The 27,797-nt window shown below is 65.8% G+C and overlaps 4 protein-coding genes across 4 annotated transcripts; 2 read left to right on the top strand and 2 right to left on the bottom strand.

Moving 5' to 3' along the window:
- Nucleotides 1-4,648: 4,648 nt before the first annotated feature.
- On the bottom strand, nt 4,649-9,294 carry LOC101936860 (phospholipase A2 inhibitor and Ly6/PLAUR domain-containing protein-like). Its single transcript, XM_005312297.4, has 5 exons — nt 9,045-9,294; nt 7,221-7,340; nt 6,526-6,681; nt 5,805-5,948; nt 4,649-5,443 (listed from the first exon to the last, which is right to left on the bottom strand). The coding sequence occupies exons 1-5, from the start codon at nt 9,091-9,093 to the stop codon at nt 5,250-5,252; spliced, it is 663 nt and encodes a 220-aa protein (XP_005312354.2). The 5' UTR covers nt 9,094-9,294; the 3' UTR covers nt 4,649-5,249.
- Nucleotides 9,295-15,528: 6,234 nt separating this feature from the next.
- LOC101941266 (interferon-inducible GTPase 5-like) lies at nt 15,529-19,464 on the bottom strand. The gene is made up of 3 exons (XM_065573954.1): nt 19,331-19,464; nt 17,732-18,361; nt 15,529-17,168 (listed from the first exon to the last, which is right to left on the bottom strand). The coding sequence occupies exons 1-3, from the start codon at nt 19,450-19,452 to the stop codon at nt 15,965-15,967; spliced, it is 1,956 nt and encodes a 651-aa protein (XP_065430026.1). The 5' UTR covers nt 19,453-19,464; the 3' UTR covers nt 15,529-15,964.
- On the top strand, nt 19,368-22,963 carry LOC101941539 (interferon-inducible GTPase 5-like). Its single transcript, XM_065573966.1, has 3 exons — nt 19,368-19,475; nt 19,881-20,584; nt 21,446-22,963. Exons 2-3 carry the CDS (start codon nt 19,890-19,892, stop codon nt 22,605-22,607), a joined length of 1,857 nt encoding a protein of 618 aa, XP_065430038.1. The 5' UTR covers nt 19,368-19,475; nt 19,881-19,889; the 3' UTR covers nt 22,608-22,963.
- A 1,098-nt stretch (nt 22,964-24,061) lies between these two features.
- ZNF576 (zinc finger protein 576) lies at nt 24,062-27,217 on the top strand. The gene is made up of 3 exons (XM_005312299.5): nt 24,062-24,240; nt 25,046-25,263; nt 25,583-27,217. The coding sequence occupies exons 1-3, from the start codon at nt 24,077-24,079 to the stop codon at nt 26,119-26,121; spliced, it is 921 nt and encodes a 306-aa protein (XP_005312356.3). The 5' UTR covers nt 24,062-24,076; the 3' UTR covers nt 26,122-27,217.
- The last annotated feature ends 580 nt before the right edge of the window (nt 27,218-27,797 follow it).

Genomic DNA, 27,797 nt, shown 5'->3' with positions numbered 1-27,797 from the left:
TCCTCCAGCTCTGACGGGGCTCCCCAACGAGGAGCAGGAAACCAGGAAAACCGTCCCCCGGCCCCTTGTAATCCTGCTTGGAAATGTTCCCCTGCCCCCAGCACTGAGATTCCTGCCAGGACTCCTGGCTTCATTCCCCAGCTTTGAAAGAGGAGTGGGGGTGTAACAGGCTAGCGTGGAGGGTCAGGTGGGAGCCAGGACTTCTGGTTTCTATCCGAGGCTTTGAAAGGGAAGTGGGGGTCTAATGGGCTAGAGTAGGGAATCACTGGGAGCCAGGACTCCTGGGTTCATTCCCCAGCTGTAGAAGAGGGGTGGGGTATAGTGGGTTAGAGCAGAGACGGTGGCAAATCAGGACTCCTGGGTTCTGTCCCTGGCTCTGCAGGAGGAGTGGGGTCTAGTGGTCAGAGCAGGGGGGGCTGGGAGTCAGGGATGAGGACTACTCGGCTGTCTTCTTGGTTCTGACCCTGAATCGGACACGTCCTTTTTCTGCCTCAGTTTCCCTATTTTTTAGATGGGGATAATATAACTTTGCTACCATCTAGGGCCATGGCAGGGGTGGCGGAAGGGGTTCTGAGGTTTAACTGATGTTTCTACGTGAAAGCTCTGGAAAAAAAAAGTGGGCAAATTTCTTTCTTTCTTTCTTTCTTTCTTTCTTTAAAAACCATTACGTTCGCTTAATGAATGTAACCCCCCCCACACTCTGGACAGGAAAGAGTTAATGCTCATGGGATCACTGGCTGCACAGCCATCAATCAAATGGCTTAACGAGCATCAATCATATTCTTAAGAAGAGAATTGACACGATCAGCGATGAAAAGGGGGCCGAAGTCGAGAGTGGCTGAGCTAATGTTACTCTGAGAGGCAGGGGCCTCGAACAGAAAGTTGGGGGGAGTGTGACAGGTTCGTTCACCCCAAAGCCAGGCAGAAACCCCTCTTTAGAGCAGCGGAATTCTTTTGTTCGGTCTAGACAGACGTGTGGGATTTTGTTTGCACGCACAAGTTACACCCCAGATCGCCACCTCAGCAGCTGACAATTTACTCCAGCCACAGACACTCAGGCAGTAATCAGACTGTCTGCGGTTTTGAGGAAGATACAAATAACCAGCTAGATGCCTTTCCCCACACAGCGAGTTAAAGGGAACTGGGCAGATTTGCTGCAAAAGCAGATGGAATTTCTCCAAGATCTACCTGCCCACACGTTCAGTGAGGAGACATTGGTGGTAACAACTATCACAGCGCCACCTCGTGGGTCCTGCTGGTATTTCTCCCCCGGGCACTGCCTGGGGAGGGGTGGGGAGTCGGGGTTTGCACTGAGAAGGGATTTTTCCAACCACCAGGGAGTGCTCTGCAATGCGAGGGGTGTGAGTCCAAAGAGGAATTGTGCTCTGGCCCCACGCAGCCCTGCACCTCCTAGGAAGGGACCTGCGTCATCCTCACAGCCAGGTACAGCTGGGGTGAGCAAAACCAGATTTCTACTAAGCATAGATGCCATTGCCCTCCCTGAGCCAGAGACAGAACCCAGGAGTCCTGGTTCCCACCCATCCTGCTCTAACTACTAGCCCCCAGTCCTCTCCCAGAGTCGGGGAGAGAACCCAGGAGTCCTGGCTCCCAGCCCCTGCTGCTCTAACCACTAGCTCCCGCTCCCCACCCAGAGCTGGGGACAGAACCCAGGAGTCCTGATTCCCAGCCCCCCTGCTCTAACCCACCAGTCCCCACTCCCGTGTCCAAGCTGGGATCGAGCCCAGCGTGCGGAGACTCCCCACCCCAGGCTGACTCACTCACCCCAGGGAGACTTGGACTCACTCCGGGCACCACCAAAAATTATACAAACCTGCCGCCCCTGGGCCCCGCCCCTTCTCTGCCTCTTCCCCAAGGCCCCTCCCCCTTCTCCACCTCTCCTACAGGCCCCGCCCCCTTTTCAGTCTTTTCCCTCGGGGCCAAGCCCCCTTCTCAGCCTCTTTCCCTGGTCCCGCCTCCTTCTGCACCTCTCCCCCCCATCCAAAAGACTGGACACGAGGGCTTTGCAAATGGCACGAGGCCACACAAGCCAAAACCTGGGACTGTCCCATTGAAAACCGGCCGGGTGGCCACCCAATGCCGCTGCTCGGGGTGTTTGCTGCAGTGAACAGCCCAGCAGAGCAGCTTGACAAAGCCTGCCTCAGTTTCCCTTCTCGGACTGTTCAAATAAAACTTCCCTTCAGGCTTTTTCTTGGGCAGAAATACCCCTCCTTGGGCACTGGGTTTATTAATATAAACCCACTCAAATATAACCTGTAAAACCTCCTCCCAATAAATATGTAATAATTAGTCATTAATATGTGACAAAGTGGGGGATTTTCTTGTTTGTTTTCTTGTTTTCGGTGGGTTTCCAATGGTTTGCATGCAGAGGGGGTGGGACTCAGTTTCCCTGGGTGTTACTGGTTTAACGAGGGGAGGGGAGAGGGAACGTGGGACCCCAGCCAATGGCCTGGAGGATGGACACACCAGCGACCGGTGACCTGAGACCCCGACCCAGAGGCCCAGCTCAGGAGACACAGCCGGTTCTGGCCAGTGGGCGGACAATGGGCTGCAGAGTGAGGACCCAGTGACCTGACCAGCCGGTTCCAGCCAGAGGACAGAAGCGAGGAGAGGAGGCCCCGGTTTACGACCCTGTTTCCCTGGAGAGAAGACAATGGACAGAGGCGGGGCCTGGGGCTGGGGATCTCAGATGCTCAGCTGGGAGCAGGGGGGGCTCAGGGCTGGAGAGGGGGAGCAGGCAGAGCCCCCCTGGATGCAGAGAGACTGGGATGTGTTGGGCTGAGGGAGGCCAGGCCTGAGGCCCTGAGAGTTTCCTGTGCTGGGTTCAACGCTCAATAAACCCTCCTGTTTTATGCTGGCTGAGAGTCGCTCCGGGCTAGAGAACAGGGCGGGGGGGTTGGCATCAACCCCTTCGGGGGAGGAGGCCCAGGGGGTCCAGAGCGAGGGGACTCCCTGAGGGGGCCCACGGCAGAGACAGACGTGCTAAGGCTCAGAGAGGTGCGGCTCCAGGCGGTGGAGGGGCCTGACCCCGAGAGAGAGGACCCCCGAGAAGGGCTGTCGCACTGAAGGGGGCACCCCCCACGGACCACACGGGGCCAAGAGTGGGCGCGACCTGCGAGTCCGTGACATAATACAAACCCACTAACATAGAAATTGCAAAACCTAATTAACATTTATTCATTCATAATTAACATACATTCAATAAAAGAGCAGCTTCAGCGAGAATAATTAATATTTAATACTTAATATAAACTTAATACATTATAAACTGGAACAATAATAATTACTATAGATTCAGTGAATCTTAAACGGCAAAAAATCCATTGGTAATAATTAATCATATCACTTCTAGCACATATAAACTGCAAACAACCCTCCACCCTCAGCCCGTAATCCTGCCCTGCGTCCACACATGGGGGGGTCATCCTGCCCCCCCAGACTCCTGTCCCGCCCCCCGTCAGCAGCTCCGTGGCCAGCCCAGCCCGGGGGCACAAACACAACAACCCTTGCATAAGGCCGGTGCCGTGATTTCACCACCCACAGCAGAGAGGTGAAATTGGGGGCAGGTTACACAACCAAGGCCAAGGAATTCCAGTCGCTGGGGAACAGACGGAGAGCCTGGACTCCTGGGTTCTCTCCCCAGCTCTGGGAGGGGATCGAGGGCTGGTGGGTTAGAGCAGGGGGGGCTGGGAGCCAGGACTCCTGGGTTCTCTCCCCGGCTCTGGGAGGGGAGTGGGGGCTGGTGGTTAGAGCAGGGGGGGCTGGGAGCCAGGACTCCTGGGTTCTCTCCCCGGCTCTGGGAGGGGAGCGGGGGCTGGTGGTGAGGGCTGGGAGCCAGGACTCCTGGGTTCTCTCCCCAGCTCTGGGAGGGGAGTGGGGTCTGGTGGTTAGAGCAGGGGGGGCTGGGAGCCAGGACTCCTGGGTTCTCTCCCCGGCTCAGGGAGGGGAGTAGGGTCTGGTGGTTAGAGCAGGGGGCTGGGAGTTGGCTGGGCAGGGCACCTGGCAGTGGGCTGAGTGCCCAGAGGACTCTGTGAGTGCAGAAAATGGGGGCTGAGCAGAAGGCCCTGGAGGAACCAGCCGGCCCCAGAAATGTTCCCTCTTCCATCCTTTTGTTCCTTAAATTCTTCTCCTTCCCTTGCCCATAAGTGGTGGTGTCATGGCAACATCAGCCGGCCCGGGGCTTGGCCAAAGGGGCGCCAGCCTGGGGGGTGAGTGGCAGGCACCTCCGGGGGGGTTGTCAGAGCTGCCCCAAGGGGGCACCGCCCCGGCCGATCCAGCATGGCTGGTTCTGATCCCAGCCCGGCTCTCGGCTGCCGCCTCTCCCCCATTCCCAGCTGAAAGGGGGGGGGGGCGGGGGCCTCAGTCTGGGAGCCCTCTAATGAACAGGCCCCGCCCCCCACCCCAGTGCCAAGTAAGCGGTCCCCGTATAACCAGCCCCGGCGCCCCACCCCAGAGCAGCCACATCTGAGCACTGGGGGAGGGGTCCCCGTGTAACCAGCCCCGGCGCCCCACCCCAGAGCAGCCACATCTGAGCACTGGGGGAGGGGTCCCCGTGTAACCAGCCCCGGCGCCCCACCCCAGAGCGGCTGCGTCCCAGTGCCAGGCGAGGGCTCCCTGTATAAACACAAACTTGTGCGTATTTGCAACTTTATTATATAAAACTCTGCAACGGCATTTTTGACCCAAACTGGCCGTTCCCGTCGCGTGAGCCGGGTTGGTGAGACCAGAATGAAACCGGAAAATCAACCCGGATCCCAGATCTCAGGTGGAAAAGAAACTCCTGCAAGCCCTGGGTTTGGCAATCACGACCAGCGAACAGACACGGGGCCTGTCCCCTCCAGGGGGTGCTGGCTCCCATCCGGCCCCAGGGCAGGGACTGGCTGGCTCAGGAGGTGGGGAATGGGGCAGGGGCCTGTCCCCTCTGCGGGGCGCCGGCTCCCACCCAACCCAGGGAAGAGGACAAGGAATTGGGCTGTGGGAAGTACTGTGTCGGGGGAGGAGTGATGGGGGGGGGGCGCTGGGGCAGGTGGGGAGGGGCGTAGCAGGTGGCATTTAAGGGGGCAGTGCCCAGCTTTGGGGGGGTGATGGGGGGCAGTGCTGGGCTGGGGGGAGGATAACCGGGAGGCAGCGACTGCTGGGGAAGGGGCTAGTTCCCAGCCCTATAGGGGGGAAAGTGCGATCGGGGGGGGCTCCCCGCCAAAGGGGGGTGCTGCAGAGGGGGGATGATGCAATCAGGGGCGCAGCGCCCAGAGGAGCAGCCCCCCCAGGCTGAGGAGGGGCAGCCCCCCCCGGGCCGCCCCCGCCGCGCTGCACAGGTTGGTCTTGAGCACGGCCTGGGGCTGGGAGGCGAACAGGGCCACGGCGCCCACGTCACACAGGCTGCGGGTGGCACAGCCCATGAAGGCCACGCGGAGACCCTCGAACCCTGGGGGGGAGGGGAGAGGGTTAGGGGCGCAAGGGACCCCCCAAAAGCCCTCTAAAAGCCCCATGGGCACCAGCCCCCCACGCAGCCCCCCACCTGCCCCATGGGGATCGGTCCCCCACACATCCCCCCACCCAGCCCGGAGCACCAGCCCCCCAACTGTCCTTTGGGCACCAGCCCCCTTCCACAGCCCCCCAACTTCCACAAAGGCATCAGCCCCCCACATATCCCCCCAACCACGCCATGGGAACAGGCCCACAGCCACCCCATGGGCATGAGCCCTCATAGGCACAAGGGCCCCCCCCAATACACATGCGGCTGAACCTCACCTCCCGCCCCCCCAGCAGAGCCCGGCCCCCGGTACCTGCGCCGGCGGTGGCGGCAAATTGGATGCAGCGGGTCTGCAGGCCCGTGCAGTTCAGCACCTCGGTGGGCACACAGACGTCCGAGCCGCGGGCAAAGCACGACCGGCAGCGCAGCCCGTTGGGCACCCCGGAGCTGGGCTGCACTGTGGGAAGGAGACACAACAACAAGGAGTAATCGGGGATGGAACCCAGGAGTCCTGGCTCCCAGCCCCCACTCCCCTCCCAGAGCCAGGGAGAGAACCCAGGAGTCCTGGCTCCCAGCCCCCCTGCTGTAACCACTAGACCCCACTCCCCTCCCAGAGCCGGGGAGAGAACCCAGGAGTCCTGGCTCCCAGCCCCCCTGCTGTAACCACTAGACCCCACTCCCCTCCCAGAGCCGGGGAGAGAACCCAGGAGTCCTGGCTCCCAGCCCCCCTGCTGTAACCACTAGACCCCACTCCCTTCCCAGAGCCGGGGAGAGAACCCAGGAGTCCTGGCTCCCAGCCCCCCTGCTGTAACCACTAGACCCCACTCCCCTCCCAGAGCCAGGGAGAGAACCCGGGAGTCCTGGCTCCCAGCGCCCCCTGCTCTAACCACCAGCCCCCACTCCCCTCTCAGAGCCGGGGATGGAACCCAGGAGTCCTGACTCCCAGCCCCCCCTGCTCTAACCACCAGCCCCCACTCCCCTCCCAGAGCGAGGAGAGAACCCAGGCGTCCTGGCGCCGCCCAGGGGGCTCCTACGGGTGATCTCGGGCACGTTGCAGCTGTCCGCCCGGCAGCAAGTCGAGTTCCAGCGCAGACGGTAGGCGCCGGCCGTCAGCCCGTAGAACTGGTTACAGAGCCGGTCGTCCGAGTTGCATTTCTTCTCGTACACCGTCTTCTCCTTGTCCTCGTCCCCTGGCAGGACAGGGCGGGCACCGGGGGTGAGACACGGGGTACGGGGATGGTGCAAGCCATGATTTGTGGGGAGAATCCCCCTGGGATGGAGCAGTCAAGGGGCTAGGACACACACGGGGTTTGTACCCGCACCCCCCTCAGTCTACCTGTGGCATGGGGGGGCACTGCTAGTGTGAAGCTCGCAGCACTGGGGTGGGGGGGACTGCTGGGGAAGCGTGCGCAACGTCAAATGGGGGCACTGCTGGGGGGAAGCTCGCAGCACTAGGGGGCACTGCTGATGGGAAACTTGGAGTGCCGGGGGGCACCATTATCAGGGGAGGCCTGCAGCTCTGGGGGGCACTGCTGAGGGGAAGCTCGCATCATCGGGGGGGCACTGCTGACAGGGAAGGCCTGCAGCTCCAGGGGACACTGCTGCGGGGAAGCTCACAGCATCGGAGCACTGCTGACAGGGGAGGCCTGCAGCTCCAGGGGGCACTGCTGGGGGGAAGCTCGCAGCGCTGCTTGTCCCCACTCCCCCAGCCCCACAGGCCGGGCCCTACCCTGCTCCTCGTCGCGGGCGATGGTGATGCAGCTGTTGACGGCGCTGGTGCAGGTGGCCTGGTTCGTGGTGCAGTTGTAGCCCTCCGAGCTGGTGCAGTTATAGCAGGAGATGGCGCCCCCTGGGCACAGGGGAGGGAAGCGCAGTCAGAGCCCCTCCAACGGGCCCATCTCACCCGGCATCCCGCCTCCTGCCCCCCCGGACTGGCCCCATGGGCCCATCAACCCGCCTGTGTGGGGAAAATTCCATCCTGCCCCCGTGGGGAGACAGTGGCCCTGCAGGCAGGGGAGCGAATCACTCGCTCAGCCTGTATCGCTGCATACCTTCTCACGGAGCCATGGCCCCAGAATGAACCCAGGAGTCCTGGCTCCCACCCCCTGTTCTAACCACCAGCCCCCATTCCCCTCCTAGAGCTGGGGAGAGAACCCAGGAGTCCTGGCTCCCACCCCCTGTTCTAACCACCAGCCCCCATTCCCCTCCTAGAGCTGGGGAGAGAACCCAGGAGTCCTGGCTCCCAGCCCCCCTGTTCTAACCCACCAGCCCCCACTCCCCTCCCAGAGCCGGGGAGAGAACCCAGGAGTCCTGGCTCCCAGCCCCCCTGTTCTAACCCACCAGCCCCCACTCCCCTCCCAGAGCTGGGGAGAGAACCCAGGAGTCCTGGCTCCCAGCCCCTGTTCTAACCACCAGCCCCCATTCCCCTCCTAGAGCTGGGGAGAGAACCCAGGAGTCCTGGCTCCCAGCCCCGCTGTTCTAACCCACCAGCCCCCACTTCCCTCCCAGAGCCGGGGAGAGAACCCAGGAGTCCTGGCTCCCAGCTCCCCTGTTCTAACCCACCAGCCCCCACTCCCCTCCCAGAGCTGGGGAGAGAACCCAGGAGTCCTGGCTCCCAGCCCCCCGTTCTAACCACCAGCCCCCACTGCCCTTCCAGAGCCGGGGAGAGAACCCAGGAGTCCTGGCTCCCAGCCCCCCCTGCTCTAACCCACCAGCCCCCACTCCCCTCCCAGAGCCGGGGAGAGAACCCAGGAGTCCTGGCTACCACCCCCTGCTCTAACCACCAGCCCCCACTCCGCTCCCAGAGCCGGGTCTATTAGACATTAAATAACCAAAAGTTCACTGGGTGAAGTGACAACAGGATCCATCCCCTCCCCCCCACCCACCCCCTCCCCCCCTCCCTCCATAGGTAGCCAGAGGAGGTGTCTGTGGGGCTAGATAGATCTTGTGTATGGGGCTAGACGAGGGATACGGTAGTGAGTGTCTATGGCCATCTGGCAGTGGGGACAGGGGGGCCCTGGGGGCTGGGTACAGGGGTGTCCCTGGGGGATGGGTGCAGGGGTACAGGGTGCCCTGAAGCTGGGCACAGGGGTGTCCCTGGGGCTGGGGAATGGGGGGTGTCCTGGGGGCTGGGTACAGGGGTGCCCTAGGGCTGGGCTGGGTATGGGGGGTGTCCTGAGGCCTGGGAACCAGGTGCCCTGGGGCTGGGGAATGGGGGTGTCCCTGGGGCTGGGGGGCTGGGGACGGGGTGCCCTGGGGGCTGGATACAGGGGTGTCCCTGGGGCTGGGGAATGGGGTACAGGGGTACCCGGTGGCTGGGGAATGGGGGGTGTCCTGTGGGCTGGGTCCAGGGGTGTCCCTGTGGCTGGGAACAGGGTGCCCTGGGGGCTGAGTATGGGGTGCCCTGGGGCTGGGGAACGGGTGTCCCTGGGGGCTGGGGTCCGGTGCACCGGTACAGGGGTGTCCCTGGGGCTGGGCTGGGGGCTGGGTATGGGGTGCCCTGGGGCTGGGGGCTGGGGACCGGTGCCCTGGGGTGTGCACCGCCCCCCCTCACCTGTGCCCAGCAGCGCAGCCAGCACGCACAGGCCCAGTAGCTCCCCCATGCTGTCGCAGGCTCGGGCCGGCTGTGGGGCCGGCGCTGCCTCACGGGACTGTTATAGGACTGGGCTGGGTTGGGCCGGGCCGGCAGACCCAGGGGCGGCCCCGGGCTGGGCTGGGCTTGGCTTGGCTGGAAAACTCCCGGGCACCGGCTCTACCTGTTCCCCCCCCCACATCCCGTCCCGTGCAATTCAATCCCCCGGCCCCACCACAGGAATGTCCCCGATCGAACCCGACCGCCACAGGTCCGGGAGGCGGATGGCACTGCTGGGGGGAAGCTCGCAGCATTGGGGGTATTTTTGTAGGGAAGATCAGTGGAGGAGTGGGGTCTTGGGGTTGGGGGAGGCTGGGAGCCAGGACTCCTGGGTTCTCTCCCTGGCTTGGGGAGGGGAGTGGGGCCTAGTGGTTAGAGTTTGGGGTGGGGGGGGCTGGGAGCCAGGACTCCTGGGTTCTCTCCCTGGCTTGGGGAGGGGAGTGGGGCCTAGTGGTTAGAGTTTGGGGTGGGGGGGGCTGGGAGCCAGGACTCCTGGGTTCTCTCCCTGGCTTGGGGAGGGGAGTGGGGCCTAGTGGTTAGAGTTGGGGGGGGGGGCTGGGAGCCAGGACTCCTGGGTTCTCTCCCTGGCTTGGGGAGGGGAGTGGGTCTAGTGGTTAGAGTTGGGGGGGCTGGGTTCTCTCCCTGGCTTGGGGAGGGGAGTGGGTCTAGTGGTTAGAGTTGGGGGGGCTGGGTTCTCTCCCTGGCTTGGGGAGGGGAGTGGGTCTAGTGGTTAGAGTTTGGGGTGGGGGGGGCTGGGAGCCAGGACTCCTGGGTTCTCTCCCTGGCTTGGGGAGGGGAGTGGGTCTAGTGGTTAGAGCGGGGGGCTGGGCGGTGGCGCTGGCTGCACCCAGCGCTAGGTGTGCACGGAGACATACCAGCTGCCCCTCGCTGCGTGGCTGATTTGTTCCAGAGGCAGTGACTGCGTCATCCAGAAGCCGCAGATTAAGAGGCCTGACGCCCGGGGCGATGGGCCTGTACCACAGGAGTTAGCACAGCCCCCGCCGGTGCCCCTCAGTCCCGACCTACAGCCCCCACCCCCTTCCCACAGCTCAATGCCCCTTAGTCATTCTCCAGGCCTGGCCATCTAGTTCTCCAACTCCAACCCACTACCCTCCCTCCCCGAGCGGGGGAGAGAACCCAGGAGTCCTGGCTCCCTGCCCCCCTGCTCTAACCACTAGACCCAGATCCTATATCAGGCAGCTACAGAACCCGGGTCCTAGGCGTGTTTAACCTTTTCGTGCTGAACCCTGGGTGGGGCCCATAACTGCCCCGTGGCACCTTCCATGGGCAGGTGGGGGAGCTGCTGGCAGACTGGGCCAATGCCATGGAGGCTTCCATCCCCCGCTCTGGGAGGGGAGTGGGGGCTGGTGGGTTAGATCAGGGGGGCTGGGAGCCAGGACTCCTGGGTTCTCTCCTTGGCTCTGGGAGGGGAGTAGGGTCTGGGGGTTAGAGCAGGGGGGGCTGGGAGCCAGGACTCCTGGGTTCTATCCTTGGCTCTGGGAGGGGAGTAGGGTCTGGGGGTTAGAGCAGGGGGGGCTGGGAGCCAGGACTCCTGGGTTCTATCCTTGGCTCTGGGAGGGGAGTGGGGTCTGGGGGTTAGAGCAGGGGGGGCTGGGAGCCAGGACTCCTGGGTTCTCTCCCCGGCTCTGGGAGGGGAGTGGGGGCTGGTGGTTAGAGCAGGGGGGCTGGGAGCCAGGACTCCTGGGTTCTCTCCCCGGCTCTGGGAGGGGAGTGGGGGCTGGTGGTTAGAGCAGGGGGGCTGGGAGCCAGGACTCCTGGGTTCTCTCCCCGGCTCTGGGAGGGGAGTGGGGGCTGGTGGTTAGAGCAGGGGGGCTGGGAGCCAGGACTCCTGGGTTCTCTCCCCGGCTCTGGGAGGGGTGTGGGGGCTGGTGGTTAGAGCAGGGGGGCTGGGAGCCAGGACTCCTGGGTTCTCTCCCCGGCTCTGGGAGGGGAGTGGGGGCTAGTGGTTAGAGCAGGGGGACTGGGAGCCAGGACTCCTGGGTTCTCTGCCCGGCTCTGGGAGGGGAGTGGGGGCTAGTGGTTAGAGCAGGGGGCTGGGAGCCAGGACTCCTGGGTTCTCTCCCCGGCTCTGGGAGGGGAGTGGGATCTAGTGGTTAGAGTGGGGGGGGGGGCTGGAAGCCAGGACTCCTGGGTTCTCTCCCCGGCTCTGGGAGGGGAGTGGGGGCTGGTGGTTAGAGCAGGGGGGCTGGGAGCCAGGACTCCTGGGTTCTCTCCCCAGCTCTGGGAGGGGAGTGGGGGCTAGTGGTTAGAGCAGGGGGACTGGGAGCCAGGACTCCTGGGTTCTCTGCCCGGCTCTGGGAGGGGAGTGGGGGCTAGTGGTTAGAGCAGGGGGCTGGGAGCCAGGACTCCTGGGTTCTCTCCCCGGCTCTGGGAGGGGAGTGGGATCTAGTGGTTAGAGTGGGGGGGGGCTGGAAGCCAGGACTCCTGGGTTCTCTCCTCGGCTCTGGGAGGGGAGTGGGGTCTGGGGGTTAGAGCAGGGGGGGCTGGGAGCCAGGACTCCTGGGTTCTCTGCCCGGCTCTGGGAGGGGAGTGGGATCTAGTGGTTAGAGCAGGGGCACTTGGCTGTGGAACGGGGCCTGGCTGAGCACCCAGAGGCAGGAGGCCGCTGCTGGGCCGCGCTGTCCCTGACCCCTCGTGCCACGTCAAACCCGCAGCAGCGCCCGGTCGTGGCAGGCGCGAGGGGCCCGGCGGCTCTGCAGCAGGTGACGCCAAGAATCTGGGCAGACTGGTCCAGCAGGAAGCAGAGCAGGATCGGGCCCTTGATGTCAATCCCCTCGGGGGCCCTGGGCTGCAGGGAGCGGAGTGGGGGGCTGCCCCCGGCCTTCAGGGCCAGTGCTGGGGGGGCTCAGTGGGGCAGGGACGGTGATGTGGGGCCGGGTGTAATTCGGCTGCAGATGTGTGAGAACCGCCCCCCCCCCCCGGGAAAGAGCAACCTAAAAATAGCCTGAGTCTGAGGGAAGGTCCGTTCATTGAGGCGCAATGATCCCCCCCCCCCAGTGCCAGAGAGAACCCAGGAGTCCTGCCTCCTCCTCCTCCTCCCCCGCCCCCAGTGCTCCGAGAGAACCCAGGAGTCCTGCCTCCCAGTGACCCCCCACACTAACCACCAGCCCCCACTCCCCTCTCAGTGCTCCGAGAGAACCCAGGAGTCCTGGCTCCCAGCCCCCCCTGCTCTAACCACCAGCCCCCACTCCCCTCTCAGTGCTCAGAGAGAACCCAGGAGTCCTGGCTCCCAGCCCCCCCTGCTCTAACCACCAGCCCCCACTCCCCTCTCAGTGCTCAGAGAGAACCCAGGAGTCCTGGCTCCCAGCCCCCCCTGCTCTAACCACCAGACCCCACTCCCCTCCCAGAGCTCAGAGAGAACCCAGGAGTCCTGGCTGAAGAACCAGGCAGAGATCTGGGGGGAGGGGGGATTCTCCGTGACGTGACCTTCATCTTACACACAGGAACCGGGCACCAGACTCTGTGACTCCCTGGGGCTAAGGATCAGGCCCTGTGAAGGCGGGGGGCACACATCACAATGGCTCTTTATTAGGTGCATTATGGTAGTCCTGGGTGCGGTACATCACGATGGCTGTTTATTAGGTGCATTACGGTAGTGATAGGTGCGGTACATCACGATGGCTGTTTATTAGGTGCATTACGGTAGTGATAGGTGCGGTACATCACGATGGCTGTTTATTAGGTGCATTACGGTAGTGCTGGGTGCGGTACATCACGATCGCTGTTTATTAGGTCAGTGGTTTTCAAACTGCAGGTCGTGACCGAGCACCGGGTCGCGGCGGCTCTGGTCAGCACCACCTACCGGGCCGTTAAAAGTCCCATCAGCGGTGCTGCCCGGCTAAGACAGGCTGGTCCCTACTTGTTCTGACACCGCGCTGCGCCCCAGAAGCGGCCAGCAGCAGGTCCGGCTCCTAGGCGGCGGGGGCGGCAGAGGGGTACGGGGCTCCATGCGCTGCCCCCGCCCTGAACACCGGCTCCGCTCTCCCATTGGCCAGGAACCTGCCAATGGGAGCGGGGGAGCGGGGCGGTGCCTGTGGGCAGGAGCTGTGCCGAGCTGCTTGCGTGCCTCCGCCTAGGAGCCGGACCTGCTGCTGGCCGCGTCCGAGGAGCAGCGCAGACCACGATGCCAGGCCAGGCAGGAGGCCTGCCTCTGCCCCCGTTGTGCCGCTGACCGGGAGCCGCCTGAGGTAAGCCCTGCCCCAGCCCTGAGCCCCCCCAAACCCCTTCCTGCACCCCAAGCCTCTCATCCCCGGCCCCAGCCCAGAGCCCTGACCCCCCCCCACCCTGAGCACCTCACTCCTGCCCCACCCCGCAGCCCTCACATCTGCACCCCAACCCCCTGCCCCAGCCCTGCGCGTCTCCCACCCCCAACCCCCTGCCCCAGCCCTGCGCGTCTCCCACCCCCCAACCCCCTCATCCCCAGCTCCATTGGGTCACGGCATCAACAGTTTTCTTCAACTGGGTCGCCAAAAAAAAAGTTTGAAAACCACTGTATTAGATGCATTACGGTAGCGCTGGGTGCGGTACACCACGACTGCTATTTATTAGATGCATTACGGTAGTGCTGGGTGCGGTACAAACCCATACGGGCGTTCTTAGCAGAGCAGTGGAAGGACCCCCCCCCCCCACACACACACACACACGTTGCCCCTTTCGAGGACCGTCAGGGACCCCCTGTAGAACAACCCCCCCCGCATTTCAGTGCTGCCCCAGTGCCCCCCAAAAGCCAGGGAACAGGACTGGACCCAAGCCCCACAAGCCAGGTCAGACCCACCCGCGGACCAGGAGAGGCCTTGTCCTTGGGCCTGCGTCACGCCAAGATCCCTGCGTGAGCCGGAGCCGCCGTGGGGCAGGGCAGGGACGGGGTCTGTGTTAGCAACCTCGGGGATTTCGGGGGCTGTGGGGGGAGAACTGCAAGGAGAATCGCCCCCCACTCCACTGCCTGCAGCACAGCGCCCCCTAGCGCCGCCCTGGGGCACCGGGGGAGAGCCCCCACCCCGCTCCCTGCGGCACAGCGCCCCCTAGCGCCGCCCTGGGGCACCGGGGGAGAGCCCCCACCCCGCTCCCTGCGGCACAGCGCCCCCTAGCGCCGCCCTGGGGCACCGGGGGAGAGCCCCCACCCCGCTCCCTGCGGCACAGCGCCCCCTAGCGCCGCCCTGGGGCACCGGGGGAGAGCCCCCACCCCGCTCCCTGCGGCACAGCGCCCCCTAGCGCCGCCCTGGGGCACCGGGGGAGAGCCCCCACCCCCCTCCCTGCGGCACAGCGCCCCCTAGCGCCGCCCTGGGGCACCGGGGGAGAGCCCCCACCCCCCTCCCTGCGGCACAGCGCCCCCTAGCGCCGCCCTGGGGCACCGGGGGAGAGCCCCCACCCCGCGCCCTGCGGCACAGCGCCCCCTAGCGCCGCCCTGGGGCACCGGGGGAGAGCCCCCACCCCCCTCCCTGCGGCACAGCGCCCCCTAGCGCCGCCCTGGGGCACCGGGGGAGAGCCCCCACCCCGCGCCCTGCGGCACAGCGCCCCCTAGCGCCGCCCTGGGGCACCGGGGGAGAGCCCCCACCCCGCGCCCTGCGGCACAGCGCCCCCTAGCGCCGCCCTGGGGCACCGGGGGAGAGCCCCCACCCCGCTCCCTGCGGCACAGCGCCCCCTAGCGCCGCCCTGGGGCACCGGGGGAGAGCCCCCACCCCGCGCCCTGCGGCACAGCGCCCCCTAGCGCCGCCCTGGGGCACCGGGGGAGAGCCCCCACCCCGCGCCCTGCGGCACAGCGCCCCCTAGCGCCGCCCTGGGGCACCGGGGGAGAGCCCCCACCCCGCTCCCTGCGGCACAGCGCCCCCTAGCGCCGCCCTGGGGCACCGGGGGAGAGCCCCCACCCCCCTCCCTGCGGCACAGCGCCCCCTAGCGCCGCCCTGGGGCACCGGGGGAGAGCCCCCACCCCCCTCCCTGCGGCACAGCGCCCCCTAGCGCCGCCCTGGGGCACCGGGGGAGAGCCCCCACCCCGCGCCCTGCGGCACAGCGCCCCCTAGCGCCGCCCTGGGGCACCGGGGGAGAGCCCCCACCCCCCTCCCTGCGGCACAGCGCCCCCTAGCGCCGCCCTGGGGCACCGGGGGAGAGCCCCCACCCCGCGCCCTGCGGCACAGCGCCCCCTAGCGCCGCCCTGGGGCACCGGGGGAGAGCCCCCACCCCCCTCCCTGCGGCACAGCGCCCCCTAGCGCCGCCCTGGGGCACCGGGGGAGAGCCCCCACCCCGCTCCCTGCGGCACAGCGCCCCCTAGCGCCGCCCTGGGGCACCGGGGGAGAGCCCCCACCCCGCGCCCTGCGGCACAGCGCCCCCTAGCGCCGCCCTGGGGCACCGGGGGAGAGCTCCCACCCCGCTCCCTGCGGCACAGCGCCCCCTAGCGCCGCCCTGGGGCACCGGGGGAGAGCCCCCACCCCCCTCCCTGCGGCACAGCGCCCCCTAGCGCCGCCCTGGGGCACCGGGGGAGAGCCCCCACCCCGCTCCCTGCGGCACAGCGCCCCCTAGCGCCGCCCTGGGGCATCAGGGCCAGCTGGGGAACTGGCCCCATTGACTACAGTGGCGCTTCGGCCGATTGACCCAGCGGGGGGGTCACTATAAGGGTGGCTGTGCTGAGAGAGTAGCTATGGGAATACAGGGCGGGGGGGAGGGACCAGAGATTTCGGGAGAGGACTGGGCGTGGAGGCCCCTTTCAGGAGACCCTACAATAACCAAGCAATGCACGCGGCCCCCAGCCCGCCTGAGAGACCCTACAAGAACACGGCCGTTCTGCCTTAGCTGCGGGAGGGGATCCCCAAGCTTGGCTGGAAGCCCCCTTAGACCTCGCTGTCGAAGGCCTTGACGAGAACCCGCTGGGAGTCGGCCGCCAGCTCCTCCAGGCACTGGCTGAGCATGGAGTAGGTGGTGTGGAAGGAGATGCCCCCGGAGGCCAGCGCCCCGTAGATGGGGATCCGGTGGAAGAAGAAGTTGACCACCACCAAGCCCCCGCCGGTGGCCTTCCCCAGCAGCCCGATCACCACCTCCTTGTTGATGCTGCGCCCGAGCACGCTGCGCACCTCGGCCCGCAGCACCTCCAGCGGCTTCCCGGCCCTCTCCGCCAGCCGGGCCAGGGAGGCCGCGTCCAGCCCGAAATCCTGCCGGTAGGCGGCCAGTTTCCTCAGCAGGATGGAGACGTCGCAGGTGAAGGCCAGCCCCGGCAAGGGCACGGCGGCCACCAGGCTGGAGACCAAGGCCACCTTCCAGACCTCCTGGTGGAGCAGCTGCCGCTTCTTCTCGATGATGGCCCCCGAGAGGTTGGGCAGGGAGAGGAGGAAGGCGTGACGCTTGTGCCCGGGCAGCTCTCGCTCCAAGGTGTCCTCGAAGGCCTGGAAGTCGTATTTCTCCATCTCGAAGCTGCTGAGGAGGAAGACCTTGGCGTCGCCCAGCCCGGCCTGACCCAGCCGTTCCCGGCAATCCCTCCTGATCTCCTCCAGCACTTCCTCTTCCTCGGGCGGGTTCTTCCTCCTCCGCGTGGCCTCCAGGTCGTTGTCTACCTTGGCGCGCACGAAGTAGAAGCGTTTGCCTTGCTCCACGATGGCCCGGGCCAGGCGGACGTGGTTCTCCTTGAACCTCTCCGAGGCCAGGATGATGAAGAAGTCGTAGCGAGTGAAATTCACGGCCTCGAGGTAGCGGTCGGCCCGGAAGCTGGGCGTCCCGATGCCCGGCAGGTCCCACAGCGTCACGTTGGGGTAGCCGGGATAGGGGTAGGCCGTGGGCTGGGCCGTGGTCTCGGTCACGCCGGTCTGGGCCGCCCCCTCGTCCTCGTCACTCAGGCCTCGCAGGGCGTTGACGAAGGTGGACTTGCCAGCCCCTGACTCCCCCGTGACGGCCACATCCAGCCGGGCGTTCCACAGGGTCTCCAGGCTGCACTGGACCCGGGTCACCACCTCCGCCAGGCCGCCCAGCTCGTAGGCCTCCTGAATCTCGGCCACCTCCCGCTCGCTGATCTGCTCAAATCCGGAGAGCGTGGGGCGCAGCACCCTACGGGCACAGTGGGCGTGAGACAATGGGGGCACCAGGGGGCACGGGGGCGTGAGACAATGGGGGTCACCGGTGGGGGGGAGCGCACAGAAAGTGTGAGATGCCAGATGGCACCGGGGGCATAAGACAATGGGGAATACTGGGGGGGAGGTAGAGGGGACATGAGATGCTGGGGGGGACTGAACAGAGTAAGAAAGGACCGGGGAGTATGGGGCGGGAGTAGGGAGAGGCAGAGCAGGGGAGACACGGGATGAGGAGTGGGGGGGACTAGTGAGGGTGAGACATGGAGGGACAGGCTGGGTGTTGGGGATTCTGGGAGACCCTACAATAACAAACCACCTGAGACCCTATAAAATGAACCCACCAAAAGACCCTACAATAACAAACACTGCATGCAGCCCTCCAAAGAGACCCTACAATATCACCCCACCTGAGGCCCTTCCGCCCGCAGCAACCACACTCGTCTCCCTAAGAAACCCCACAATAACAAACCAGCCCTACCTCTCCCGAGCATCCCCACAACAGCGGCCCACCTGAGAGACCCTACAATAAACAAGCCGCACCTCTCGTACATCCTGACGTCTCCCACCAGAGCCTGGCGCAGCAGGGGACCGTCCAGCTCTCGGGGCTCGTGGCCGGAGACGAGGAAGACGACAGGCAGGGGCTCCCCGAGGCCATGGGCCACCAGGGACTGGGTGCAGGCGGCCCGGAGGGCGTCGAGGGCCTGGGCCCGGTCGTAGCGCTCTCCCAGGAGCCGCCGGAGGGTGTGCAGGTCCAGGTCAGCCTTGGTGCGGGCGAAATGCACCGTCTTGCCGGCGCCGCGGGCCTCCTGGGCCAGGCGGGCATGGCTGGCACCGAATAGCCCGTCGGTGGCCAGGAGCACCACGTCCCCCTCGGCCAGCCAGCGCTCCGGCCCCTCGCCCTCTGTCAGGGGCAGCTCCCAGAGCAGCAGGTTGGGCCGGGCCGGGTCGGGGTACAGCACGGGCCCCCCGGAGCTCGCCGGGGCCCCCAGCGGGGCCGCGCGGGCGTCGTCCTCCACCAGGCCCCGCGCGGCGTTGAGCAGGGCCGACTTGCCGCAGCCCGGCGCCCCCACGATCACCACCGAGACGTCGCCCCGGTCCGGGGAGCCCGGCGAGGTGTCCACCGGGGGCTGCGGGGGCATTTCGGGGTCTGGGGCTTCGTTCATCTGGGTGCTGCGGAGACAGAAAGAGAAGTGATTGTCGGGGGGGGGGCGTGGCTCCGGGGGTCTGCCTCCTGCCCCCACCCCCTCCTGCCCCTGCCCCACCCCGCCCTGATCCCAGCCCATCCCAATACCCCAGCCCCCTCCTGAACCAGATGGAGAGATGTGCACAGGGACAGATAAACCGAGGGGGGTACATTGGGGGTACACGGGGACAGACAGAGGAGAGTGCAGGGGGATGGATCAGGGGTCATGGACAGGGGGCGAAGGGGGACGGAGGGGGTGCATAGGGCGGATCGGGAGGTGCAGGGGGATGGATCGGGGGGTGCAGGGGAATGCATGGGGAGGCGCAGGAAGCGGGGCGGAGGGCAAAGGGGGACAGATTGGGGGGTGCATGGGGTGGATTGGGGGTGCAGGGGACGGGAAAGGGGTGCAGGAGGCGGGGTGGGGGGTGAAGGGCGTGGATCAGGGGGTGCAGGGGACGGGAAGGGGGTGAAGTGGGCAGACAGAGGGGATGCAGGGGGTGGATCGGAGGTGCACGGGGCGGGGGGAGGATGGGGGGTGCATAGGGCAGGGGATGGGGCGGGGGTGCATGGGGAGGGGGATGATGGGGGCGCACAGAGGGGGTGCAGGGGACGGAGGAGGGTGCAGGGGATGGATCAGGGAGTGCATGGGGAGGGGGGTGAAGGGGGTGGCCAGAGGGGGTGCAGGGGAGGGATCAGGGGATGCAGGGGGCGGATCGGGGGTGCATGGGGCAGGGGACAGACGGGGGGTGCAGGGGGCAGCTCGGGGGGAGGATGGGGGGTGCAGGGGATGGGGCGGGGGTGCACGGGGAGCGGGGGGCAGATCGGGGCCTGCAGGGGGCAGATCGGAGGTGCACGGGGCGGCTCGGGGGGAGGATGGGGGTGCAAGGGAGGGGGGGCGGATCGGGGGCTGCAGGGGGCCGGGGGGGGGTCACACGATCGCTCCCTCCCGCACTCACGGCTCCGCCGGCGTCTCTCCCGGTTCCTCCCCCTCCGGCCCGGCCCGGCCCGGCCCCCGCGGGGAGGAGCCGCCGCGTCGGTTTCTATTTCCCGGCCCCGCTGTCACTGGGCCTGGAGCCATCGGCCGGGAGGGACCCACTGCGGGTGAGCGGCTGGACCCCCCCCCCCGAGAACCCAGGCGTCCTGGTGTCCCCCCCCTCAACCACCATCACCCCCCCAGAACCCAGGGGTCCTGTCTCCCCCCTTCCCCTGAGAACCCAGGCGTCCTGACCCCCCCGTCTCCCCCAGAGAACCCAGGCGTCCTGGCTCCCAGCCCCCCCCCCCCCCCAAGAACCCAGGCGTCCTGGTCCCCCCCCAACCACCATCACCCCCCCAGAACCCAGGGGTCCTGTCTCCCCCCTTCCCCTGAGAACCCAGGCGTCCTGACCCCCCGTCTCCCCCAGAGAACCCAGGCGTCCTGGCCCCGTCTCTAACCACCAGCCCACACTCCCCTCCCCGAGCCGGGGAGAGAACCCAGGAGTCCTGACTCCAGCTTTCTTCCCCTCGCAGCGGTGGGCCATGGCAGCCCCGGTGGGCTTGGATGACGCTTTCCTCCGGGAGCTGCGGACCCGCTACGAAGCCCACGACCCCGTCACGGCCGCCGCCCGCCTCCAGGCCCTGGTGGATTCGGTCAACACCCTGAAGGTCGACGTGGCTGTGGTGGGCCGCCGGGCCGCCGGGGTCACCACGCTGATCCACGCCCTCGTGGGAGAACGCCCCGGCCTGGACAACGCCCAGGCCTTCTTCCAGCAGGCGCCGGAACCCCCGGGGCAGCCGGCCGGCTACACCCACCCCACCTACCCCAACCTGGCACTGTGGGATCTCCCGGGCTTCCAGGAGCCGGAGAAGCCGGGCGACTACACGAAGCGGCTGGGGGACCTGGGGAAGTTCACCTGCCTGGTGCTGGTGGTGGCCGAGGGAAGCCCGGCAGATCCCCACCTGCAGCTCCTCAAGGCCTTCCAGCAGAAGCGGAAGCCCTACTACGTGGTGCGCACCAAGGTGGACCTGGACTTGCACACGGCCAAGCGGCGGTTCCAGGCCCGGTACAGCTCGGCCGAGGCGCTGGCGCTGGCCCGGAACGGGGTGGCCGAGGTGCTGGCCAAGAACAGGCTGGAGCCCAACAGGGTTTTCCTGGTCTCGGCCCTGGAGACGGACAGGTACCAGTTCAGCCAGTTCCAGGACAAACTGGAGGAGGAGCTAATCCAGCTGAAGAGGTGAGTGGAGCGGGGCTAGGAGCCAGGACTCCTGGGTTCTCTCCCCAGCTCTGGGAGGGGAGTGGGGTCTAGCGGGTCAGAGCAGGGGGGCCGGGAGCCAGGACTCCTGGGTTCTCTCCCCAGCTCTGGGAGCGGAGTGGGGTCTAGCAGGTCAGAGCAGGGGGGGCCAGGAGCCAGGACTCCCGGGTTCTCTCCCCAGCTCTGGGAGGGGAGTGGGGTCTAGCGGGTCAGAGCAGGGGGGCCGGGAGCCAGGACTCCCGGGTTCTCTCCCCAGCTTTGGGAGGGGAGTGGGGTCTAGCGGGTCAGAGCAGGGGGGCCGGGAGCCAGGACTCCTGGGTTCTCTCCCCAGCTCTGGGAGGGGAGTGGGGTCTAGTGGGTCAGAGCAGGTGGGCCGGGAGCCAGGACTCCTGGGTTCTGGCTCTGGGAGGGGAGTGGGGGAAATTTTACAGCACTTTGAAAAATCAGCTTTTTAACAGAAACTGCAGTGAAACTTCCCCACTGGGTATTGCGGGGCCCCATCACACTAAGTGCTGCATTGTGCCGGGCGCTGCATAGACCCCGCTCGAGAACAGGGGCTCCGCTATGGGGCGCTGCATAGACCCCGCCCAAGCCCCAGTCCCTGCCCCACATCCTCTAAGAGGTGGAGCTTCCATTCTGCATAGACAAAAGAAGGCTCCTTCTCCTACATACAGGTGGGGAAACTGAGGCCCAGAGAGAGGCAGTGACTCACAGGGTGTCTGTGGCTGAGCTGGGACCAGACCCCAAGTGTCCTGGGTTCCAGTGACACCAGGTACAAGCTTCCTCTCTACCCAAAGCTCAGCAGAGGGGCTCCAATCCCCCCGTCCCGTCCTCTCTGTGCAGGGCCCAGGACGGGGAGCTGGACGACCTGAGGGCTGTGAACACGAGGAAGACCCAAGAGCTGTACCAGGCCTGTGCCACGGGGGGACTGGCAGGGGTGCCTGCCATCATCCGCTCGGCGCTGGAGGAGCCCTCGCAGATCCGGCTGGACGTGGCAGTGCTGGGGGAGGCTGGCTCGGGCAAGTCGGCGCTGGTGAACGCTCTGAGGGGGGTGGGCTGCGGGGAGCCAGAGGCAGCACCCACGGGGGTGATGGCCACCACCCGGAAAGCCACAGCTTACGCCCACCCCACCGTGCCTGGCCTGTATCTGTGGGACTTGCCGGGAGTGGGGGTAACGGAGGAGGACGTGGGGCGGCTGGATCTGTCCCGTTACGACTTCTTCCTGCTGACGGCCTCGGAGCGCTACCGCCACGCCCAGAGCCAGCTCGCCCGGGCCATCAGCGCGGCCGGGAAGCGGTTCTTCTTCATCAGGACCAAGGTGGATGTGGACGCCCAGCCCGGCTCTGAGCCCGGCCCCGAGCCCGGCCCCTTGGAGGAGATCCGGAGCAGCTGTGTGGATGCCCTCCAGAAGGACGGCGTGGGCTCCCCCAGGGTCTTCCTCGTCTCCAGCCTTCTCCGCGAGGCCTACGACCTGCCGGCCCTCCGGGCGGCCCTGGAGAGCGATGCCCCAGCCTTGAAGAGGGAGGCACTGGAGAAGGCCATCCCCGTGGCCTTGAGCCGCCTGGTGAGGAGGAAGAGCAAGGCGCTGATGAAGGACGTCTGGGGCAAGACCCTGAATACCTGCCTGTACTACGCAGAGAAACCTGGCCCGGATGTGGCCACCAGCCTCGTCGACACAATCTCGGCTTTCTCCATCGAGCTGGGCCTGGACGAGGAGTCCTTGGCCCAGGTGGCCAAAGCCACAGGGAAGCCGGCCGGGCTGCTCCAGGCCGAGATCCGGAGCCCCTGGGTCAAGCGGCTGGACCCGGAGCAGGTGCTGAAGCAGATCACTAAGCCAGCGCCCTTCTCCTCCCGAATGTGGAACTTTGTGCCCTACTGGGGCCGCGGGGCCGAGGGGCAGCCTGAGATCTCCCTGGAGGCCACCTACAGGCTGCTGACACAGGCCCTGGCAGAGATGACGGAGGACGCAGAGCGGATGCTGCACCAAGCCCATGCCAAGGAGTAGGGGGAGGGGCTGTTTGTAGAGTGTTTCCTCCCCCAGCGCGGAGATGCAGCCCCCTCTGAGGCGGGCTCGGGGGCTGTGTATGTGGTGCTGAATTCCAGCCAGGGCGGCTGTGACACAGGGGTTGCTGCTGCATTAGCGGAGTGTGGTTATATAGCTGTGGCATTGCATGGTTTTTTCCTGTGTCCCGCACTTGTCAGAATAACGGGCGACCTGCCCGCCTAGGGGGCGCCCTGCTGAGCTCAGCGAGGCTGATGTTCTAGCCAGGGACACACACACTGGGCCCTCCGCAGCGCAGACTTTGTATTAGTTCTTTCTTGTCTGTTTTCCTTCAATCAGAAATAAAAGGGAGACCCGGACAGGACCTTTGCTCTGTGTTGATGGGAAACTCTGCTGATGAAAGCGCGGCTGCTGAATGGGCACTGCTGGCAGCGCAGGGCCACGCTGGGGCCAGCCCGGCCTGGGAGAGGAAAGGGGGCGCCCTGGCTGACCTCCACCCTGCAGCACAGCCCTGCATGTCCCACTGCACCCTGGGAATTTGAGGCGCTGAACACCCCAGTGCATTCTGGGAATATGGGGCACTCCTCTCCCTGGTGCATCATGGGAATTTGAGGCGCTGAACACCCCAGTAAACCCTGGGAAGTTGGGGATCTCCATGCCCCAGAGCATGCTGGGAATTTGGGGCTCTGAACACCCCAGTGCACTCTGGGAATGTGGGGCTCTGCACCCCCCCCCCCCAGTGCATGCTGGGAAGTTAGGGCTCTGCACCCCCCCCCAGTGCATGCTGGGAAGTTGGGGCTCTGCACCCCCCCAGTGCATGCTGGGAAGTTGGGGCTCTCCAGACCCCAGTGCATGCTGGGAAGTTGGGGCTCTGCACCCCCCAGTGCATGCTAGGAAGTTGGGGCTCTGCACCCCCCAGTGCATGCTGGGAAGTTAGGGCTCTCCAGACCCCAGTGCATGCTGGGAATAGGGGGCTCTCCACTCCCTGGTGCATCATGGGAACGTGGGGGGTGGATGCCTCTGTGCTCGCTGGGAATAGGCCTCTCCGTGCCCCGGTGCACCCTGGGATATCATGGTGGGTCGCCTCCCGCAGGAGCCCGCAACCTGCTGCTGCCCCTGAATTGTCACCCCGCCTCATTGGGGAAGCGTCCTGGCGGCCTGCGCATGCGCATCATTGTAGTGCCCCGCCTCCCAGTATCGCGCATGCGCAGACCTTTCGTCGTAGCATCGTTGCTGAAACGCATTGAGAGAACCTATACGCATGCGCACCGTCGGACCCAGAGTACACGATCTAGGTCGCGCATGCGCAGTCCACTTCGCCACGCGCCTTTCCCAACGCGCATGCGCCTGCCGCAGTAGCGCGACGCTGGGGACAGAAGGACCCCGCGTCCCCCCGTCTTTTGGGTTGCCCGAATGAATGCCTGATTAAAATTGCTCATATCCGGGGGCGGGGTTGGGGGGAGGGAGCCCAGATGGGGGTAAGAGGGGAAGGGAAGGGAGCAGGCCCGGGGGCCGGTAGTTTAGATCAGGCGCGGGCAGGGGCAGCCCCAGCGGAAACAGGGAGGGGTCCTGGCTGGGTGGGCATCGGAAACAGGAAGGCGAAGCAGGCGAGGGAGGAGAAGGGAGAGGGAGAGAGGTGAGGGGTGACAGGGGCGTCTCCATGGGGGGTGGCTGGGAGGTGGGGGGAGGGGTGGCTGAGGGGGTCCGTGGGGGGAGGGGTGGCTGAGGGGGGGGTCTCCATTGTGGGGAGGTGGGGGAGGGGTCCCATGGGGATCTGGCTGGGGGGGGGGGTTGGGAGGCTGCATATGAGGGTCGGGGGGAAAGGGGCCATGGGGAGAGGTAGCTTTGTGTTGTGGGGGGAGGGGTTGGGGGCTCCATGAGGATTTAGATGACGAGGACTCCCTGGGAGGGGGGAGAGGAGGGGTCCATGGGAAGAGTTGAGGAGAGTTTGGGGGGCTCAAGGGGAGGGGAGGGGGAAGGATCTGTAGGGGGGGGGAAAATGGGAGGGCCTCCATGGGGAGGGTGGGCCTGGGGGGAGGAGTCCTCAGGCAGTAATGGCTTCGTGTGGGGAGCTTTTGGCCCACATGGGGGGGACAGCTGGGGGTTGCATGGAGAGAGAGGGTTGGACAGGAGGGGGCTCCTTGGGGGGAGCGATGGGAGGAAATGGGGTGGGCGGAGTGAGGGCTGAGACACTGCAGTGAGGGGCCCTATGGAAGCTGAGGTGTTTCATGGTGTGGGGCAAAGAAACCTAGAGTGAAAGAAAGAAACATGGGGCTAATCCAAAGAAGGGGATACCAAGCTGATCTGGGGCAGCAGGGAGGGGCTGGATAGGGGCCTAGGTGGGTCTGAGCCCGGGGGGACAGGATATGGGGCTAGCTGGGCTGATGGAGCTGATCTGGCGGGAGGGTGTGCTCTCACACAACTCGCCCCTCCCCTCGCAGAGAAAAGATGTCTGAAGTCACAGCCGAGAAGCAGCCCCTGGCTGAACCGCTCCCGCAGGAGATCCCAGCGCGGCCTGCGCTCCCTGCCAAGCAGGAGGCTACCCCGGCCCGGACACGGTGCCCCAGCTCCGACCTGGAGCCGATCTGCATCGAGGATGAACCCGCCCGGCCCAGCCCCGAGGGGAAGGTCAAGGCCTCTTCCAGCAACAGCCCTGTCTGTAAGTACCGGAGGTGGTCACTGCCATTTCCTGTGTCTGTTCTCTAGGGCTTTAAACGCCATAGCACTGGGGCTCCTGGCCCTTCCCATGGGGAACTGCACCCTGCCTTCCAGATCCCCGCAATGCCAGGACTCCCAGCCCTTCCCTCGGGGAGGGCAGCCCCGTTCCCCCTCCCCACCACCGGGGTATGCAGCTCAGAAGGAGTTAGGGATCCCGGCGGCGGGGGGAGGCGGGTGGCGTGGGGAGCCCAGGCTGGGCATGGAGTTCGGGGTGGGGGTCAGCCAAGGCTGGAGCCTTGAGCTCTCCCTCGCCCCCCCAGATCGCCTGGGTTCCAACCAGTGCTTCCACTGCCTGATCACCTTCCCGGACGAGAAGTTCAAGGAGCGGCACATGAAGCGGGAGCACCCCGAGGACTTTGTGCAGGAGAATCTGCGCGACGCCCTCTTCGTCTGCTTCATCTGCAGCAAGCCCTTCGAGAGTTCCCGCGCCCTCATCTGCCACCAGCGTGGGCACGCCCCCGCCCCGCCCCCCGACTGCCCCGACTGCCTGCGCCCCGCCTTCGAGTGCTCTGACTGCGGCCGCCGCTTCGGCCAGCTGGCCAACTACCAGCGCCACCGGCTGGGCCACGCCGCCGGCCGCAGCCTGCCCCACCAGTGCCCCGACTGCGGCAAGAGCTTCCGCCAACTCTCCAACCTGCGCCGCCAACCAGGCCTCCCACCAGCGCCCCCTGGAGCTGCTGCCCTCCCGCCCCTACTCCTGCACGGAGTGCGGCGAGAGCTTCACCCAGGAGGCCGGCCTGCACGAACACTACATCCGGCATGCCCGTGGCGAGCTCTAGCGCCCCACGCCGCGGCCTGAGGGCTCTGGTGCCGCCCCAGGAGCTCTAGCGCCCCCTCCAGCCCCAGTGGGGAGAGCTGGGACTGCAGCAGGATGCCCCCTCTTCTGCCACCAAGCCCACTCCAATCAGCTCTGGGAGCTGGGACAGCAGGCGCCACCTGGCAGGAAGTCGAGCTAGAATGGGACTGGAAGGACATTGACGGAACTGAGCGGATTGGATGGAGCAGGACATGGGGCCTTTCCCCTCTAGAGGGTGCCAGCTCCCATCCAGCCCCAAGGTGGGGGATTGGCTAGCTCAGGGGGACGGCGAATGGGCACCGGGCCTGTCCCCTCTAGGGAGCACGGGCTCCTATCCGGTCCCAGGGCAGGAGGGCTGGCCGTCTCAGGGGGCTGCCATCTGAAACACGCCCCCCCATCCCCCTGTGTCCGTGTCCGTCTGCGACACGCACCCCACAGCATCTCTCTCCACACCCTGCTCTTCCTCCCATAAACGCCTTGCGCCTCCCCTGCAGCCAAGCACCGAGCCCTCCACGGCACCGACCATCACTCTCTAGCCCGGGTGGAGGCTGGAGTCCTGGCGGGAGAGGACCTTTCTGTGTTGGGGGCAGGGGGGAGCTTTCCGGAGCCCGTGTCTGGTCCCCGTTACCCTGCAGTGTGGCGGGATCTCTCTGACTTCCCGAGCGGAGCTGGACCCAGAGCTTGTCCCGGTAAACTGTGTCAGCGCTGGGGTGACTTTCACCCTGTTAGAGTTATCCCAGTGCAGCCCCTGGCACAGAGGCACTTAATCCAATACGAAGGGCCGTTACACCAGTCTACCCCTACAGCCACTATAAGCCCGGTTGTACCAGTATAACTGCCCAGTGCTGTAGGGGTCCCAGACCCGCTGCCAGGGGCACTTGCCTGCTCCCCAAGGGGGCGTGCATCTTCACTGCTTCGGGGCGGAGCTGGGCAGCCATGGGAAGGAAGTTTTTGGGGGCAGTGTGGAGTGGAAGGGAGGAGATGTGGGGTGTTGAGGAGAGCCGGGCTCCCATACCAGGCTGCGGGGCCGTGCGGGGGCACTGGGGGGAGGAGACGGTCCTATTTTTTCATATGGAAACAATAAAGAGATGGAAGCTGAGCACAGGACAGGGTGTCTGTCTCCTGGGGCGGGCTGGAGCCAGGCGGGGCTGGCTGCAGGGCAGGGGAAGGCTACAAGGAGCCATGGGCATGTAGCCCCAGGGTTGGGGGAATGGGAAAGGCTCTGCCTTCAGCTGCTGGGGACGCGTAGGAACTGCAAAGCCTGATTTCAAAATCAGAGGAAGGGGGGCTGGCTGCAGCGTGGGGGGCTGGGATGCAGCGAGAACTCCTGCCCCACAGCGGGGCAGTGGCGGTGACACGGGCCAGGGCACCAGGACCCCACTCAGCTGATCTGTGTGTTGAGACAATGGCCTGGGATGCTGAGGAATGGGGATGGTCCAGGACGCAGCTTCACTTCCTGTCACAAACTGCTCTTCCCCCCCTACCATCTCAACTGCAGCCAATCAAAATGTTCCATGAGGCCCAGCCTTGCCCCCCACCCCCTGTGGGTGCCCCTCAATCCCAGCCCTGCTCCACCAGCTTAGCTGGTGCCCCTCCAGTTGACCCACCTTCTACCCCCTAAAGAAAAACTCTCGGGGCGGTTTCTTTTCTGTTCTTGACCTTGTACCGATCCCAGGTTT

Source organism: Chrysemys picta, chromosome 20 (genome assembly GCF_011386835.1).
Source record: "Chrysemys picta bellii isolate R12L10 chromosome 20, ASM1138683v2, whole genome shotgun sequence".
NCBI lineage: Eukaryota > Metazoa > Chordata > Testudines > Emydidae > Chrysemys > Chrysemys picta.
The sequence above is the reverse complement of the archived record's forward strand: the minus strand, read 5'-3'. Positions and strand labels throughout refer to the sequence as shown.